Raw genomic sequence first — 17,149 nt, 5'->3', positions numbered from 1 at the left:
AACTTTCATCAATAGAAACAAAATAGTCTGGCAACTTCTTTATGTTTGACTAGAACAAGATGACTTCATCATCAGTTGCCTTTTGCTCTGGTTTTTATCCAAGAGCCTGGACATGACAAGCAGTAAAGATGTCTCCTGCTCGTAAAAGAACATAAAGAGGTTGGTATTTCCTCAACAGTAAGAACATTTCTGTCACCTAAGAAAATAATTGAAAGTAAAAGTGAAGCTTTACAATTCATCCCATCGAATCCTATCTGTCAATGGCAAACTTGTGGCAGTCATTGTAACTGTTACGGAAAAAAAATTTGGGCATACAATATTTAAACGGGTCCGCTGTTTGGTTTTGACATCAGTTTTGTGGTCTTGGTAAAGTTAACTCTTATATTTTAATGTCTATATAATGGGCAGTGAAGAAAGGAGGGGGGCTTACTCTTAGCTTTTTGTTTTGTTTTTTCACCGAAGAGCTTGGCACTTTCAACATGAAATAATGTCTCCCACACAGCCTCAATGTTCCACCCGTCATAGTTATTTTTTTTTGTTCCTTGAGCCACTCCTGCAAACTCCCAGCTTAGAGTCCCAGACTGGTCCACACGAAAGTTGTTCATTGTCTTTATCAAAAAGCCAATGACATCTTTTTTCCTAGGCTGTGAAGGGGCACTCCCTCGCCAGGCTGATATCTTTTTAACCCCTTTCTTTTCTGCCCACACCTTAGGGTTTCCCGGCCCTACCCAGCAGCTTTAGGCTAAGGTTCTGGGGACAGCGCCCATTTCCCAGATCCTGGCAGCAGGCGAGTAGACCTTAAGCAGTGACCCGGCCTCACGATTCTCAATGCGACTGCCTCAGTGACAAAGCATTACCAATTTTCTTCCAAAGGGCCTAACTCCGTGGCCATAAGCATGCTGAGTTAGGAGAACACCTACTGAAGTCGGCTTTCAGAAGCACTGCGCCTTGTTTTTCCTCAGGACAGGCCGGCCGTTGCAGCGGAGGCTAGAACTACAAGTCCCAGAATCCCCGTGCACACGCGCACTGTCATTGTGATGCTACTTTCCCGGTAACTCGCCCTCTCAGGCAAACCTGAAGATAGCGGCAATTCTCCGGTGGGGGGCGGAGACGCTCTCGGCCCAATTCTCCGCCCCCTTCCTGATAGGCAATGGGACTAGCCAACCGACGCTACGGGCTGGGAACGTGCTCTCCAATCAGCACACGCGGCGGAGAGGTGGGCGGTGCGCGCTGGCAGGGCAGGTGGGCTAGGCTGTGCGACTTGCGGGGGGGAGAGTAACGTCGGGCCGGGTCAGCGGGCGCTGCAGTAGTCGCCGCAGCGGCGATGGGAGCGGTGGGGACGAGGCGGCGGCGGCGGCAGGAGGAGGAGGAGGAGCAGGGGCTGGCACGAGAGCAGCGGCCCGGGTCAATCCGCAGCAATACCCGCAGCCGCCGCCGCCGCCTTTAGACGCGGACGGCATCCGAGGGGACCGCGGGCCGTCTAAGCCGCGCTCGGGTCCCGCCGCAGTGGGCGGCGGGGGATGGGCAGGCGGTGGCGGGCCCGCCTGCTGAGCGGTGACTCCTGCCGGTGCGGACCCTGAGCTGGACCCCAGTCCTCTGCCAGAGATCCTGCGTCCGCCGCGGCCCAGGTAGGACACACCCCCGAGCCCCAGGGCGTCTCCGAGAAGCCTCCCTGCGCCCGCCTCATCCCTCTCTCAGTTCTCCCGAGGCGTGGAGGGGAGACTGCCTGAGACCCCTGGGTTTCTGCCCACGCCCTGAGCCGACGCCAGACCCAAATTGATCCTCATCCCGGAGATCGTTCTGGTTCTGCTCCATTTCCCCGGAGGCTTTGGGTGCCTTCCCTGAACTTGGAGGGTCATGAAGCTGCTTCGTCTGTTTCTGTGGGTGACCCATATATCACTTGTACTCATGACTCTTCTGACTACCAGGACCGATCAGAGAGGAGTCTTTTAAAATTATGAGCGTTTCCTTCTATCTTGCTTTTCCTACTGTAAATGGAAGAGTGACGGGACTACCGAATCTCATCTGTGTGACTGTGTGGTAACAAGGAAGGCCAGGACTTTGTAGTATTGAAGTAATGATCAGAGGGATTTGCTTTGACAAAGATGATGCTGTTGATACGCGGGGATGCCGAAAGAGGGACAAAAGAGCCCACATATACGCACTGTCGAGTCAGAGAAGTAAATAATCACGGGGATGCTAGGATACCTGATCCTTCAATGAAGTTCATTTTGTTTCAGTTGTGGCGCTGCCGTAGAGGTAAAAATGACATTGAGTTGTACTTTGCTTTGGATTAAAGTTGATAGGCTTCTCTCCCCTAGCTTTGGAAGCTGTCCTTTAACACTTAAGACAATTTTATTTTGGCCTTCCCATATGATGGGAAGATGTTATTTAGTAGAATTAAATGTGTGTGAGAGAGTGTATTGTGAATGGACTCAAACTCTCAAATACAAGGAGGATTCAGGCTGTGTTTTGTTACAGTGTTCGGTTTTGAGCCATTAATAGTTACAGTGACATTAAACATGGACCTGCCAGGATAGACTGCAAAGATGTATCTGTTTTCTTTTTAGCAAAGTGGACTAGAGTAACATTCATTTAAGGGATTAAAAAAAAGTGAAGATTTTTAAAGTATTGAGTGGATTGAATACTTTTTACTTTTTGTTTTGCAACTTTAGAGAAGCCTCAATGGTGACAGATATAACAGTATGCCATCTTGGAGAATCTATCCTGTTAAGGATTATGGTCTATTAAAAATTAAAACAGAATGAAAGCTTTAGTGCAGAAGCTTATATGTCCTGTATGATGAATTTTTATAATGACATCAGAAAGGATTCTTGAAACATGATTACAAAGGAAGGTTTCTCTAATAGTTTAACTTTATAATGGAGTGTTAGGAACTGATTTTCCTCTTTCAGTTTTGGACACATAAAAGCCATTAAGGTTCATATGTAACTTGATTCATTTTATTTATAATTTCAAACTGAAGCAATGTAATTATGAGTAAGGATCTTGTTCATCATCATCTTGTATATGGTTTGTGTATCATTGAATTCCATGTTGTATAGGACTTCAGTTTTTTTTTTTGTTAGGTACTGTTTTTTTTTTTTTTTTTTTTTTTTTTTTAATACTCCAGGTATTAAAAATTTGCTGAGCAAATTGAACTCAATTATGCAGGACTTCATATATCCATAAATGTCATGTAAGAAATGAAGTTTGTATAATTTAGAAAACACTAGCAAGCAATTCACACACACACACACAAAATGCTTTCAAATGTGATAGTCACAGGTTGTTTAAAAGGTTTTAGATTTATTTATTTTTATTTTGTGTGTACCAGTGTTTTACCTGAATGTGTGTACAGTGATAAACTATTGGTTTTTCAAAGCATGTGTTACAGAGGTAAGTTACTTCTGATTATGGAATTTAAGTTTCATTTTGTTGGCAAGCAGGAACTTTTTTGTAATGCTATACAACTTTTACAAGTAATACCTATGGGTGATCTTGCTTTGTTGTTTAGAGGCAGAATTACTATGTAGTCCAGGCAAGTCCTGAAGCCCCAGTAATCCTCCTGAATCAGCCTCCTGAGTGCTGGAATTACAGGTGTTAACAACTTTAATGCTGTGCTGGAGATCAAACCCAGGGCTTCATGCATTCTAGGCAAGTACTCTGCTAATGGAGCTGTATCCCCAACTTTTCTTTTTATCTTGAAAAGGGATCTTCCTAGATTTCCCAAGCTGGCCTGGTTCTTGTGATCTGCCTGTGTTTGTCACTGAAGTAACTAGGATTGCAAGCATGTACCTCCACACCCAGCTCATTGAGTTTTTTTTTAATGTGTATATTTGTTTTGCCTGCATATATATATAATTGCATTGTGTGAATGCTGCCTAGTGCTCAAGGAGGCCAGAAAAGGTGCTAGATCCCCTGGAACTTGAATTACTGATGATTGTAAGCTGCCATGTGAATGCTGGGAATTGAGACTGGGCCCTTTGAAAGAGTCGACAGTGCTCTTAGCCACTTACCCATCTCTCTAGCCCTCATCTAACCTTTTACACTTTCTTTCTTTTTTCTGTTTTTTGTTTGTTTGTTTGTTTTTTGTTTGTTTGTTTGTTTGTTTTTTGTTTGTTTGTTTGTTTGTTTTTACTTTGTTCCACATTAAAATAATTGCCTAAAAGGTAAGGTTGAGTTATTTTATCTAAGTCATATGATCATCTCAGTGTTGTAGTTTTGTTAATATTTGCAGCTTTCTGCATTGCATGCATTGTATGTTATGGAATTTGTTTGTACAGTTCATTTATTTCTTTTCTTTTTTCTTTTTGGTCCACTAAGTATCTCAACTTATACAGTATCTAAAAATGGTTTTTATTAACATTTCCCAGTAACTAGTAAGCCAGAGATAAGGGAAGAAAAGTAGGAAAAAGAAAAACCAAAGAGAAAAGTGTTAGCTGTACTGATAATGACATTTGATCTACAATCGCCTAGATGCTAAATTACATGGTAAGCTGGATCAGGACTCCCTTTCTTTTGGACTTTCGTGGCATTTAATAAGTTCAACATATTCAGGGCTGGTGAGCTGGAGAGATGGTTCAGTGTGTAAGAGCACTTACTCTTCTTGCAGAAGACCTGAGTTCAATTTTAAGCTGCTACATGGTAGTTCACAACCATCAATAGTTTCAGTTTTAGGGGATCCAGTGCTGTCTTCTGACCTTCAGGGCACCAGACTCATATCTCACATGTGCACAGACATACATACAAGCAAAACAATCATATATATATTTGTATGTATGTGTGTGTATTATTCAAAGCAATTTCTTTGAATCTTTGAACTGTGAGTTATTGTAACAAGTGCTTACATCCATTTTTTAAATACTTGCTAAGCATTTCCCATATTATACTGCTATGGGTTAAAGATTGAGCAGTAGACAAAAGAGAAATAACTCTTTACTTTGGTGCTTACAATATACTTTTGAGCAAACCTGTAGAAACAGATAATTATACAAGTTTCATGTATTATGAAGAGAAAGTGTAGCCATGAACTTGTAACAAGTGTTTGGAGGTAAAGCTCAAGAGAAGTTTGTTTTATTAACCGTAACTCATTCTGTGTTTGCATTAGCTTAAGAAGTCAGTGGAAATAGTTTCACTCTAATTAAATAATTAAAAATAATGTACTTATCCCCGTAGTGGTGGCACACGCCTTTAATCCCAGCACTTGGGAGGCAGAGGCAGGTGGATTTCTGGGTTTGAGGCCAGCCTGGTCTACAGAGTGAGTTCCAGGACAGCCAGGGCTATACAGAGAAACCCTGTCTCGAAAAACAAAAACAACAACCAAAAAATGTACTTAAAATTAAAAAGGTAATAAAAAATAATGTGCATATAACCTTTGTGTGTTATTCAGATATTGTGCATCTGTGACAAACAGGAGAAAAACAAAGAAGGAAACTTTTTGTTTCACAGTATTGAGGTTTTTACCCACTGTGGCAGAATACAGTGGTGGAACAGATCAACTCATTTCATGGTATTGAGGAAGCACAGAAAATGCCTATGTTAGTGTCTCATGCCCTCACAGATGTACCCAGAGGTGTACTTTACTAACCTCCTGAGCACTTCTCAGTTCAATCAAGTTGGCAGTCAGGATTAACCTTTACAAGTCCACCTCTTGTTAACTTGCACCCACACATATCTCTTTAAACCATAACATTTGGACTGGGAAGATGGCTCAGTGGAGAAAAGTACTTGCCACACAAGTAGGAAAACCAGAATTCAAATCCCCAGAACCCATATGAAGCCAGAGGTGGAAGCACACATCTGCACTGTATACTGTGCTAAGATGGTAGGTAGAGATGAAAATTCTCAGAAGCTCTCATCTGGCATGTTTGGGGGAGAACAACAAAAGTCAGTCCCTGTTTCAAACCTTCACATGCATGTCATGGCATAGGAGCCTAACATACACTCAACTCACCATAGAGAGAGAGACAGAGAAAGGGAGAGAGAGAGAGAGAGAGACAGAGAGACAGAGAAAGGGAGAGAGAGAGAGAGAGAGAGAGAGAGAGAGAGAGAGAGAGAGAGAGACAGACAGAGAGACAGACAGAGAGATATATTAAAATAAAACATCTTACCATTCCATCCCTGGCTCCAAAGGCTCATGTCCATCATGTCCATGACCATACAACTGTACAGACTACCTCCACAGTTCTGTCTTTACCATTCTAACATTGTTCAAAAGTCCAAGTACAGAGTATGTGAGATTGAAGCAAACTCAGCCGTGAGTCCTTGTAAAAATCAAAAGGAAAATTAAGTACTTAAGTATAATGGCACTGGGTGAACACTTTTATTACCAAAAGAAGAAATAGAAAATAGCAAAGTGGGGTAGGACCAAAGCAAGACAAATAACCCAACAGGGGAAGCAAAGCCCATAGATCCATGGTGGACACAGTAATGTGTTCTCCAGATCAGCACGTCCCCTGAGGCCTTGCTGGTTTTTAGCTCACATAGCCTTTTTCTTTTTCTTTGGTTGACTTTACTTGGTAGCAGCCTATGTCTTTTAATTTACACATTCCAAGTTCCTGACCCAGCCAACTTTTCAGGAGGTCTCCATTTTATCTTTGGCTCATTCTTATGGTTGTGCACATTGCTCTCGTGCCTTTAGACGGGGTTGTCTGCAGGGATACTAACCTTGCTTTAAATCGGAATGGAAGCCTCTACCACTCTACAGCCCTTTTATTCTATGTGCTTACAAAATCTGCATCATATGGATAATACCAAGGTCTGATACCAGTTTGAGTGATAATTATATCTGCATGAACCATGGCTGCAATGGTCTCTTAAGTGGCCTGTGCTAGATATTTCATTACCGTGACAGAATAATTGACAGAAACAACTTAAGGGAGGAATGACTTATTTTGCCCTATGGTTATCATGGCAGAGAAGGTTTGCCAGGCTGAGCTCACATCCTGATGGCCAGGAAATAGAGAGGTAATGCTGCAGTTTCTGCTCCCCTTTTAATTTCATCTGTCTCTCACCTATCTATGGGCTAATGTCTCCCATATTCATGGCAGGTGTTCACCACTCCTGAAACTCTGTCACGGTCACATTCAGAGTTGTGCTCTACTAACTTTTTAGGTCTTAATCTAATCAAATTAACAAAATTAACAGGCACACCTCGAAACAGCTTTACAGAAAAACCTTTCCAGTAACTCCAGAGCACGCATCCCTCTGCCTCCAGTGTTTGTTCTCCACGTTCATGTCATGTGTTCCATGACCTTCGAACCTCTTCCTTAATCTTGCTTTCTCTCCTCTAATGGGCTTCATTTTACAGAGCAATTGAGAATTGTAAAAGAAATTTTAGTTACTTTGTATGTGGTGTGCTCATGCAACAGAGTGAGTATGAAGTCAAAAGAGTAGTTTTGTGCGTCCAATTCTGCCCTTCTACCTTGGTGTGGGCCCTGGAGATTGACCTCAGGTTGCCAGGCTCACTCAGCAAAAAATAAAGTGGATTACACCTGATAAAACACACAAAGTTGTCCTCTGGCTTCCACATGCATGAACATACATGTGCACATGAACACACACAAACATACATGAGATTGTCTACAACCTTTATAGCATAGTTAACTAGGAAGCACCAGATTTTGCACTTTAGTAATAACTAGTATGTAGAATAGTTAGTTTTTATAAAATTTAGAAAAAATTTTAGACACTTCTTCTGCTTCTCCCCACAATGTAATTTCTTTGGGTCCAATACAAATAAAATAAATGATTTTAAAAATGGGAAGAATCTTTTCAAGATGGCGTGGTTACAACAAGTGAAAACAGAATGAAATAGAATTACAGAAAATAAAGGATGAGGTTTATTGTTCTCCCTGGATTGTGGTTCTGTGGATGTTAGCTCTTCAGTATGATCCCACAGCAACCTGATTGATGCTTTGTGCATTTGATTTCTTTTGCTCTCTGTGGTTTTTATTTGCCACCTACAACCCCTAAACACACACACACACACACACACACACACACACACACACACACACACACATTTCCTGTTGGACAATTCCCTTTTCTATATCTTCAAGCTCACTAATCTTCAGGGGAGACTCCTGTACACAGGTGTTTCTAATTCCCAGCGAGTTGACATTAAAGCCAACTATAGTAAACTCTTAGATTTTTTGATTCTTGATATTGTTTTCTTTGTTTCTGCCTTGTTAATTATGGCTCTGATTTTATTATTTCTTGCCATCTTGTTTATTTGTTCTCTGATTTTTATTATTATTTTTTATTTCTTTTGCTTGCTTGTATGTCTGTGAGGGTGTCAGATCCCCTGGAACATGAGTTACAGACAGTTGTGAGCTGCCATGCTGGGACTTGAATGCAGGTCCTGTGGAAGAACAGCCAGTGCTCTTAACTCCTGACCATCTCTCTAGCCCATCTGTCTAAGCCTCTCTGTCTAGTTTTTTAATGTATGAGCTTAGAGCTATAAAGTTCCTTCTTGGGTCTGGAGAGATGGCTCAGTCACTGACTGCTCTTCCAGAGGTCCTGAGTTCAATTCCCAGCAACCACATGGTGGCTCATAATCATCTGTAATGAGAACCTGGCGCCCTCTTCTGGTGTGTCTGAAGAGAGCAATAGTGTACTCACATACATAAAATAAATAAATAAGTCTTTTTTAAAAGTTCCTTTTTTAAAAATTTTTTTATTATTTATGTTAACATGATTTCTTTTTCTTTCTTTTTTTTTAGATTTATTTATTTATTTTTTATGCATGAGTATACACTGTAGCTGTCTTCAGACGCACCAGAAGAGGGCATCTAATCCTATTACAGATGGTTGTGAGCCACCATGTGGTTGCTGGGAATTGAACTCAGGACCTCTGGAAGAGCAGTCAGTGGCATCTCTCCAGCCCTAAAAGTTCCTTTTTAGCACTCTTTTTTTATTGTGTTCCTGAGGGATTTTTGTTGTTGTTGTTATCTTGTTTTCATTTTCAGTTAATTCCAAAAATTAGATTTCTTGACTCATTCATCATTTAATAATACATTGTTTAATCTACATGTTTGTATAATTAGTAGAGACTTGTTAACTGTTGAGTTTAAGCTTTATTGCACTGTGATAAGATAGGATCCATGGAGTCATTTCTGTTTTCTGGGTGAAGATTTGTTTGTGTCCCACTGTGTGGTCTATTTTAGAGATACTTCCATGAACTGCTGAATAGAATAATTTGGGGCTTGAGGTAGAATATTCTGTAAATATCTGTTATGCCTATTTGGTGTGTGATATCATGCAATTCTGATGCTTCTCTGTTTATTTTTTGTCCAGATGACCTGTCTTTTGGAGAAAGTGAGGTATTGCAGTCATCTCTTACTGTTGGTTTGGAGTCAACTTGTGTCTTAAGTACAGTAGCATGCTTTTAATGGAATTGGGTGAGGCAGAGTTTGGTTCACATATGTTTGGGATGTGATGTCGTCTTGGTTTACTGTTTCCTTGATTAGAACAAAGTGTTCTTGTTTACTCTGATTAGTTTTAATTTGGAGTTTATTTTACTGGGTCTTAGGATGAGGGTGCCTGCTTGCTTCTTGGTCCCATTTACTTGGAATATGTTTTTTCATCCTTTCTCTTTAAGATGGTATGTATCTTTCAAGGTAGTATAAATTTCTTGTAGACAACAGAAAGATGGATTTTGTTTCTTAAAACATTTCATTTAAATCATGTCTTTTTGGGAGAGCAGGGCAACTTGAAGCCTCTAAAATTTAATTATGAAATCTGTGTGCTGATCGCTGCTGGTTTGTTGTTATTTTTTCTGGTCTTCTGGGTTTTTTGTGGTCTTAGTCCTATTTTTATGTTTCAGTAACTATAGCTTCATTTGTTTTCTTTCTACAATCTTCTCTTCTTACTTACTTCTCTCTTCAGCCTGAAGTACTGCTTCTAGTATTCTTTGTAGGGCTGGTTTGGTGGACATAAATTCTTTTTTTGGTTTTTTTTGTTGTTGTTGTTTTTTATTTTTTGTTTTTTCGAGATAGGGTTTCTCTGTGTAGCCTTGGCTGTCCTGGAACTCACTCTGTAGACCAGGCTGGCCTCGAACTCAGAAATCCACCTGCCTCTGCCTCCCAAGTGCTGGAATTAAAGGTGTGTGCCACTACCGCCCAGCATAAATTCTTGTAGCCTGTTGATACCATGAAAGTGTTTCTTTCTCCTCCATCAATAACAGATAGTTTTGCTGTGTTCAGTAGTTTAGGTTGGCATCCATTGTTTTATAGAGCTTCAAGTACATTGCTCCAAGATCTTCTGGCTTTTAAAGTTTGCATTGAAAAATTAGCTGTTATTCTGATGGGTTTTCCTTTGTGTATAACTTATGGTGTTCTCTTGCAGATTTCAATTTGTTCTTCATATTTAGTGTTTTAATTATAATATGATATGGGGAGTTCATTTTCTGGTCCTGTGTGGTGTTCTATATGCTCCTTATATCTGTATTGGGAATGTCTTTCCTTAATTTGAGGAAGTTTTCTTCTGTGATCCTGTTGATGATCTGGTCTATGCCATTTATCTAGAATTATTTTCTTTTTATGCCTATAATTTGAAGATTTGCTCTTTTCATGTTGTCCCAAAGTTCCTTATGTTTCTTCCTTTCCTCCTTCCTTCCTTCCTCCCTCTCTTTCTTTCTTTCTTTCTTTCTTTCTTTCTTTCTTTCTTTCTTTCTTTTTCATATTCTATGCAGAGTGGTTCAGTCTTTCAACTTAACTAAGTCTATGATATTTTCTTTTAATTTTGTCTTCTAGGGTTTGTCTAGGTGATTCTCATTGGAGAACATTTCTGTAGGATTAATAGGTTTGAAGAGAGGCATACTGTCTTGGCCTTTCATATTGTGTATTTTTAGTGTCTTTCTGATATGCTTATTATACCACATACATGCCTTTTATCCCTAGACATTTAATGTTTTTACTTTACGTGTCTTTTCTTTTATGCCTATACTTTCTCTATTTTGTAAAATATTGAATGTCATCTATAATAGCTGTTTTAAAATCCTTAACCACCAATTTTATGTAAAGTTGTTCATTTTGGTTGGTATTTTTCTTTGTTTACATCCCTGGCAGTTTTCAAGTAGGTACCAGACATTGTGATTTTATGTTGTTATGCTCTGTTTTCTTTTATTTCTTTTTCAAAATTTTCTTTAAATAGTTTTGTATTTTCTTTTGGAATACAGTTATTTGAAAGTAGTTCCATGTATCCACGGCTCTTATTCATAGCCCTATGTGAGATTGGGGATATTCTCCTGCCCCTTTTCAGTGGGTTTAGCCTTATAACTCATAACATGCACTGGCAAGTATTCAGCCAAAGCCTCATGGAGGGTGGATCCTCTGTAGACTGACTCTCGTGCTTCCCACCTCTGAGCCTCACTGGGCATGAGACACAGCTGTCTCTGGGCATGACCTGGCCAGTGGTGGAGCTCCCTTCACTTTTCTGCCTTTTCTCAGGTATCTCTGTGCTGTGCTACCTGGTGTCTGATTTCTGAAACCCGCTGTTTTATATATTTGTCTGCTTTTCTAGTTGGTTAGTAAAATAAGTTTGGTTCCTTTTACTTTGTTGTGTCTTTGTTGTGGCCAGGATTTGAAGTGGTAAGGTATATGTATTTAAATCTCAAACAAAGAAGAGTCATGAACAACCCATTTAGACTCCCACTAGAAATACATATGTCTATGCCCAAATATAGCTTCAAGTATATTCTCTCATCTTTAAATGCATCATACTCTTCCTAATGAATCATTTTAACATTGTATTCATTGACATTAAATTCATAGGTAAAAATAATTTTCTTATATTTTTCTGTTAAAGAGCAAAGTCTTATATAAATTATATATGACACTTATGAAACCATGCTATATATTTAGTGACTTATCTCATTTACAGCCAAAGTATATAAGTTTATCATTTCAGCCTGTCTAAATAATAAGCCTCCTAACTGAATTTTTGCTCTGGAGTCATTCCCAGCTGGATGCCCCCTAACTTTCTCAAAACAGTGAAGTCCATGTAATTAGCCCAATTTCTTTTGATGGGGGAAAGGGACTTTTTGTGATAGGATCTTATTCTATATAGCTCAGACTCACCTTGAATTCATGGTAATTCTCCTGCCTTAGACTCTTGAGTGCTGAGTTACAGACATACATCATCATGCTCAGTTTTATTTTTATTGTTTTAATTAGTCTCCAAAATGACATTTTTGTTAAAGTGGAATTTTCATATAGATTTAATTTTGGTTGCTCTGCCCCACAAATATAGTTGCTTACTCGCCATTACTCTGCCTCTCCTACTTCCATTTCTATCCTCCCACCCCCAGGATTCTTCCTTCTACTTTCCGATCACATGTTCCGAGCCTTAAAGCCTCCATTTTCCATCTTTCATGGGCTTTCTTCTGCTTTCCCGGTGTCTATACACATTCAGTTGTACATAAACATACATATAAACATTTTAAGGCCAGCATTCACATATGAGAGAGAACATGTGGTATTTGTCTTTCTGACAGATTACCTCGATATTTTCCAGATCCATCTATTTTTCCTATACATTTAATACTTTATTTTTCTTTATGGAGGATAAAATTCCATTGTGTATGATATGTACACACACACACACACACACTATATCATGTTTTTATTGTTCATTCATCTGTTGATGTGTATCTAGGCTGATTCTATTTCCTTGTTGCTGTTGTAAATAGAGCAGCAATATGCATGGATATGCAAATAGAGTATATGCCCTGAAGTGGCTTAGCTTGGTCATATGGGAGTTCTATTTTTAGATTTTTGCAAAACCTCCACACTGATTTCCATAGTGGCTGGATCAGTTTACATTTACACCCTATGAGCAGTGAGTAAGGGGTGCTTCTCCCTAACAGACTCTCCAGCATTTATTGTCATTTGTTTCCTGACTGGGGTGTGATGGTGGCTTAAGAGGAGCTTAATTTGCCTTTCCTGATGGCTAAACATGTTAAACACTTTAAAATGTATACATTGGCCATTTGTATATATTCTTGTGATGGTTAACTCCTTCATTGTCAGGTGATTTTTGTTTTGTTTTGTTTTGTTTTTGTTTTTGTTTTTTGTGAGTTTGAAACAGGCTATCCTAGAACTCCCTATGTAGAACTCATGGAGATCTGCCTGGGTTTGACTCCAGAGTGTTGGGATTAAAAGCATGTTCCAATACATCTGGCTCTTGTCAGTTTTTAGAAAAGCTTTTGTGTGTGTTGTGTATGAATACCTGTGTGTTGTTCGTGAGTACCTGCTGAAGACAGTGTTGAATCTGTGGAGCTGGAATTATAGGTAGGTGTGAGCTGCTGGAATTCAAACTGATTTTCTGAAAGAGCAGCAAGCACTTTTAGTTGCTGAGCAGTTTGTTTGGGTTTTTGTTGTTGTTTTGTTTTTGGTTTTTTTTGTTTTTTAAAAATTTTGCAGTTCTTTACGTAGTATAGATAGCAATCCCTTGTCTGAAGTAGAACTGGCAAAAGATTTCCTCCTATTCCGTAGGCTGTTCATTCTGTTGGTTTCAATTGTGGTGTAGATTTCATGCAATCCTTTTTGTCAATTCTTGTGGCTTTTTGTTCTGCCATTGGACTTCAGTTGAGAAAATTCTTGCTTACACCTATATCCTGAATTCCCTGAGAAGTATTATTATTTCAGGTTTTAAATTAAGGTCTCTGATCTACTTTGAAGTAATTTTTTTTTTTTTTTTTTGCGGTGTGTATGTGTGTGTGAGTGTGTGTGTGTGTGTGTGTGTGTGTGTGTGTGTGTGAGAGAGAGAGAGAGAGAGAGAGAGAGAGAGAGAGAGAGAGAGAGAGGAAAGGAGATTTAGTGGTCTTATTCCATTCTTCTGATTATCAAGTTTTGCCAGCATGATTTATCGAACAAGCTTTTTTCCCAGTGTTTATTTTTATACAAGTAAAGTTAGGTGTATAGAGCTGTGGTGGTAGATCTCTGGGGTCTCTGCTCCATTGTCCTCGTGTCTTTTTACTGCTCAGTGTCTTTATGATTATGGCTCTGCAGTATAGTTTGAGGTCAAGACATGTATATTCTTTTATTTTAGGATTGCTTTGGCTGGGAATAAGATATGAACCAACATAGCTAGCTGCAAAAGAAATTTTAACACTTTTTGCAGCATCAGACATGGAACCTAGACTAGGCAAGCACTCTTACCACTGACCTCCATCCCCAACCTGTTAGCCTAGTTTTTACTGAATACAATTTAACTTTCAGGCCTGTGTATTCTTTCCTCTACTAAGAACTTTTTATTTGGCAGTTACAATTCTTTCCCCATGCATTTTTTATGTTAACTTGTTTGCTCTTCTGTGTATTTATTTACCTACTGTCTCAGGTAGGTGTCTGTTGCTGTGATAAAACAAAGACCAAGAGCAACTTGGGGAGGATAGGTTTCTCTGGCTTATACTTCCACATCACAGTCCATCATTGAAGGACAGCAGTACAGGAACTCTAGGCAGGAACTGAAGCAGAAGCCATGCACTGCTTACTGCCTTTGTCTCCATGACTTGCTCTGCTTGCTTGCTTGCTTTCTGTCTTTCTTTCTTTCTTTCTTTCTTTCTTTCTTTCTTTCTTTCTTTCTTTCATTCTTGTTGTTTCTCTTTTGTTTTTTCCTCAAGATAGGGTTTCTCTGTGTAGCCCTGGCTGTCCACTGAGGACTAGCCTGGCCTCCAATTCAGAGATCTTCCAGCCTCTGCCTCCTGAGTGCTGGGATTAAGGCATGCACCACCACACTTGGCTGATAAATGTATTTTTTTTTTCAATGTCAACTGCTAAATTAGGTTGACTATGATGTATGAGACATGTCAGTCCATCATTCAGTAGCATGCTTTTCTTTTTTAACTTTTTATTAATTCTTTGTGAGTTTCACATCATGAACCCTAGTCCCGCCCATCTCTCCATCCCCTCATATCTGACCTTTGCCCTTACAACCTCCCCTCAAAATAAAACACACATACACAAACAAACAAAAAAGCCAAAGTACAGAAAACATCTCATTGTGGAAGTTGTGGTATGTCTCAGTATGTATATCCCTCTGACTATCCCTCTGTCTATATGTCTTCACTTGCAAATGTTCATTGCAGAGTCACTGTTCTGGTTTGAGATCTCTGGCTTCTGTGATACAAATCAGTATTGAGTCCTTACTAGGTCTCCTCCCAGTTATCCTGTTGTCCTGTGTCTTGGAGATTCCACAGCTTTGGATCAGCTGGACTGGCTCTTTCACATGTCCCAACCATTTGCAGATAATACGGATTTGGGGGTGGCCCAATTCAGAGCCATAGATCTGGGCCTGGGTGGTAGCTGAGCTGGTCATCCCACTAGCTCTCTTATCTGAGCTGCCAGGGTGAGCTCTCCAGCACTGTGTCATCAGTAGGAGCCAGGGTCTGCTCTCCAGCTCTCATACCCTTGGGGCTGGCTCACTGATATCCACACCTTCAGAACCAGCTCCACTGCGTTGCCCAGTGAAGGTACAGGACCTACTCTCCAAGTGCTGCAGTCTTGTATAGCCTGGGCCAGCTCTCCCTCTCCCACAACCTCAGGGCTGGTTTACCTGTGCATTTGCCATCAGGGCCAGCTCCACTGTTGTCCAGGGGAGGTCCAGGGCTCAGTCTCTCAACTATCACTGGTGGGAAGGGAGAGGGCATCACCCCTGTACCCAAGCCACCTTACAACAGATAAATGGCAGGGCCAGCTCTTCTGTGCTCTTGCTCTCAGGGCTGGCTTACCTGCATGCCCTCCACCAGGACCAGTTCTACTGTTCTGCCCAGGTGAGGTACAGGGCCAGCTCTACCACGGCTGCTGCTGGTGAGAGAGGTGGGACCAGCTTTCCAGAGTATGGTACCCAGTGAGGGGCAGGGCCAGTTCTGGACATCCACCTAGTCCCTGGTTGCTGCCCTTACCAGGGATGTCCCCATATTCTCTAGTAGTAATATGAGACACTGGACACTGACTTCTGCTGCTGCATAACCACAGACCTAGACATGTGGCCCTCAGCAGCAGCTTGGGCTGGGACCTCATCATAGCTCCAGGTGGCAGGGCTAGCCACTCACAACAGGCTATTTCTTTTTACCCTTGAAGTCTCTAGATGCGCCTACCTCTCTTCATAATGCTCAAGCTGTCCACTTTTTTTCTCTCCCATCTGTCTACTACATTTTTGCATATTGTGGTTGCTCCTGGTACAGGCTGGCCCTGAGGCTGTCCGGCCCCTGGGTGACATCCTCCGTCTGCATTATATGATATAGCAGCAAATAGATGGCTCCAGCCTGCCTCTGTAGTGCCTAGGAGAGCAGGTCTGTGGTTGGCAGGTCTCTGTCTTCTTCCTCCTAGGCTACTCTGGGTGGTGGTAGGTGAGGCTAGGTTTGTCTGTGGCCCACCCTCGGTGTGGGGTAGAGGGCAGGACTGTGGGTATACCCCCTCCCTCCCATCCCCTAGCAGGTCTATGTGTGTCTTCCTCCTCCCTCACTGTACTGCCTGGATTTTATTTTTATTTTTGTTTTTTGTTTTTTATGTGTCCTAGGCATAAACCATCTTGGCCACCAAGCCAGGCATCAAGCTAGGATGAACAAAGGACTGCCATCTGCTCTGCCCCTGACCTATATAAGAACAACACCACCAAGTTGTTTCTTTGCCCATTGCCAGAGGGGGCTACTTGCATTTTTTTAATCCTAACAGCTTGGTTTTAGAGTATTTGTACAGAGAATCATCAATTTCTTTGTTGTTGTTTAGGTTTCTTTTTTGTTTTTTTGTTTTTTTTTTTTATTTGTTGTGCATGTAAGAGCATTTTGTAAATTATAATTTAACTTTTCTTCTTAATTGTTAACAAGGGGAATGCTGTGTATTATATTTTGTTTTACTCTACACTCATTGCAGATTATTGAGAGTGTTGGTTGTCATAAAACTACTTAGGTTTTTTGTTTTTGTTTTCAAGACGATGTTTCTCTGTGTAGCTCTGGCTGTCTTGGAACTCGTTCTATAGACAAAGCTAGCCTCAAACTCAGAGACCTGTTTGCTCGGAGATCTCTCTAAAGGGCTGAGATTAAAGAGGTGTGCCACTGAGCCTAGCCTGGCTAGAACTTTGTAGTTTTATTCAGCTATATAGGAAGTGAAAGACATTTCAATTATAAGCATCTACTGAAAGACTG

General features: G+C 40.7%; 1 protein-coding gene and 1 non-coding gene across 7 annotated transcripts in view; one reads left to right on the top strand and one right to left on the bottom strand.

The window, feature by feature from the left end:
* Positions 1–1,071: 1,071 nt before the first annotated feature.
* Ttbk2 (tau tubulin kinase 2) overlaps positions 1,072–17,149 on the top strand; it is a 118,451-nt gene continuing 102,373 nt past the window's right edge. For 2 of the 6 annotated variants that reach the window (XM_076929549.1, XM_076929551.1), the window contains exon 1: positions 1,072–1,216. In XM_076929549.1, the coding sequence (XP_076785664.1) occupies positions 1,151–1,216 (66 nt within the window). In that variant the 5' untranslated portion in view covers positions 1,072–1,150. Of the gene's footprint in view, positions 1,629–1,682; positions 2,260–17,149 lie in introns of those variants that run through there. The other 4 variants (XM_034494055.2, XM_034494054.2, XM_076929552.1 and 1 more) reach the window with 3 other exon arrangements.
* LOC117704749 (small nucleolar RNA SNORA48) lies at positions 16,512–16,651 on the bottom strand. Its single transcript, XR_004606283.1, has one exon. It is a non-coding gene; the product is annotated as a small nucleolar RNA SNORA48 (small nucleolar RNA).

Source organism: Arvicanthis niloticus, chromosome 2 (genome assembly GCF_011762505.2).
Source record: "Arvicanthis niloticus isolate mArvNil1 chromosome 2, mArvNil1.pat.X, whole genome shotgun sequence".
Taxonomy (NCBI): Eukaryota; Metazoa; Chordata; class Mammalia; order Rodentia; family Muridae; genus Arvicanthis; species Arvicanthis niloticus.
Note: the sequence above shows the minus strand (reverse complement) of the source record. Positions and strands in the feature narration are given on the sequence as shown.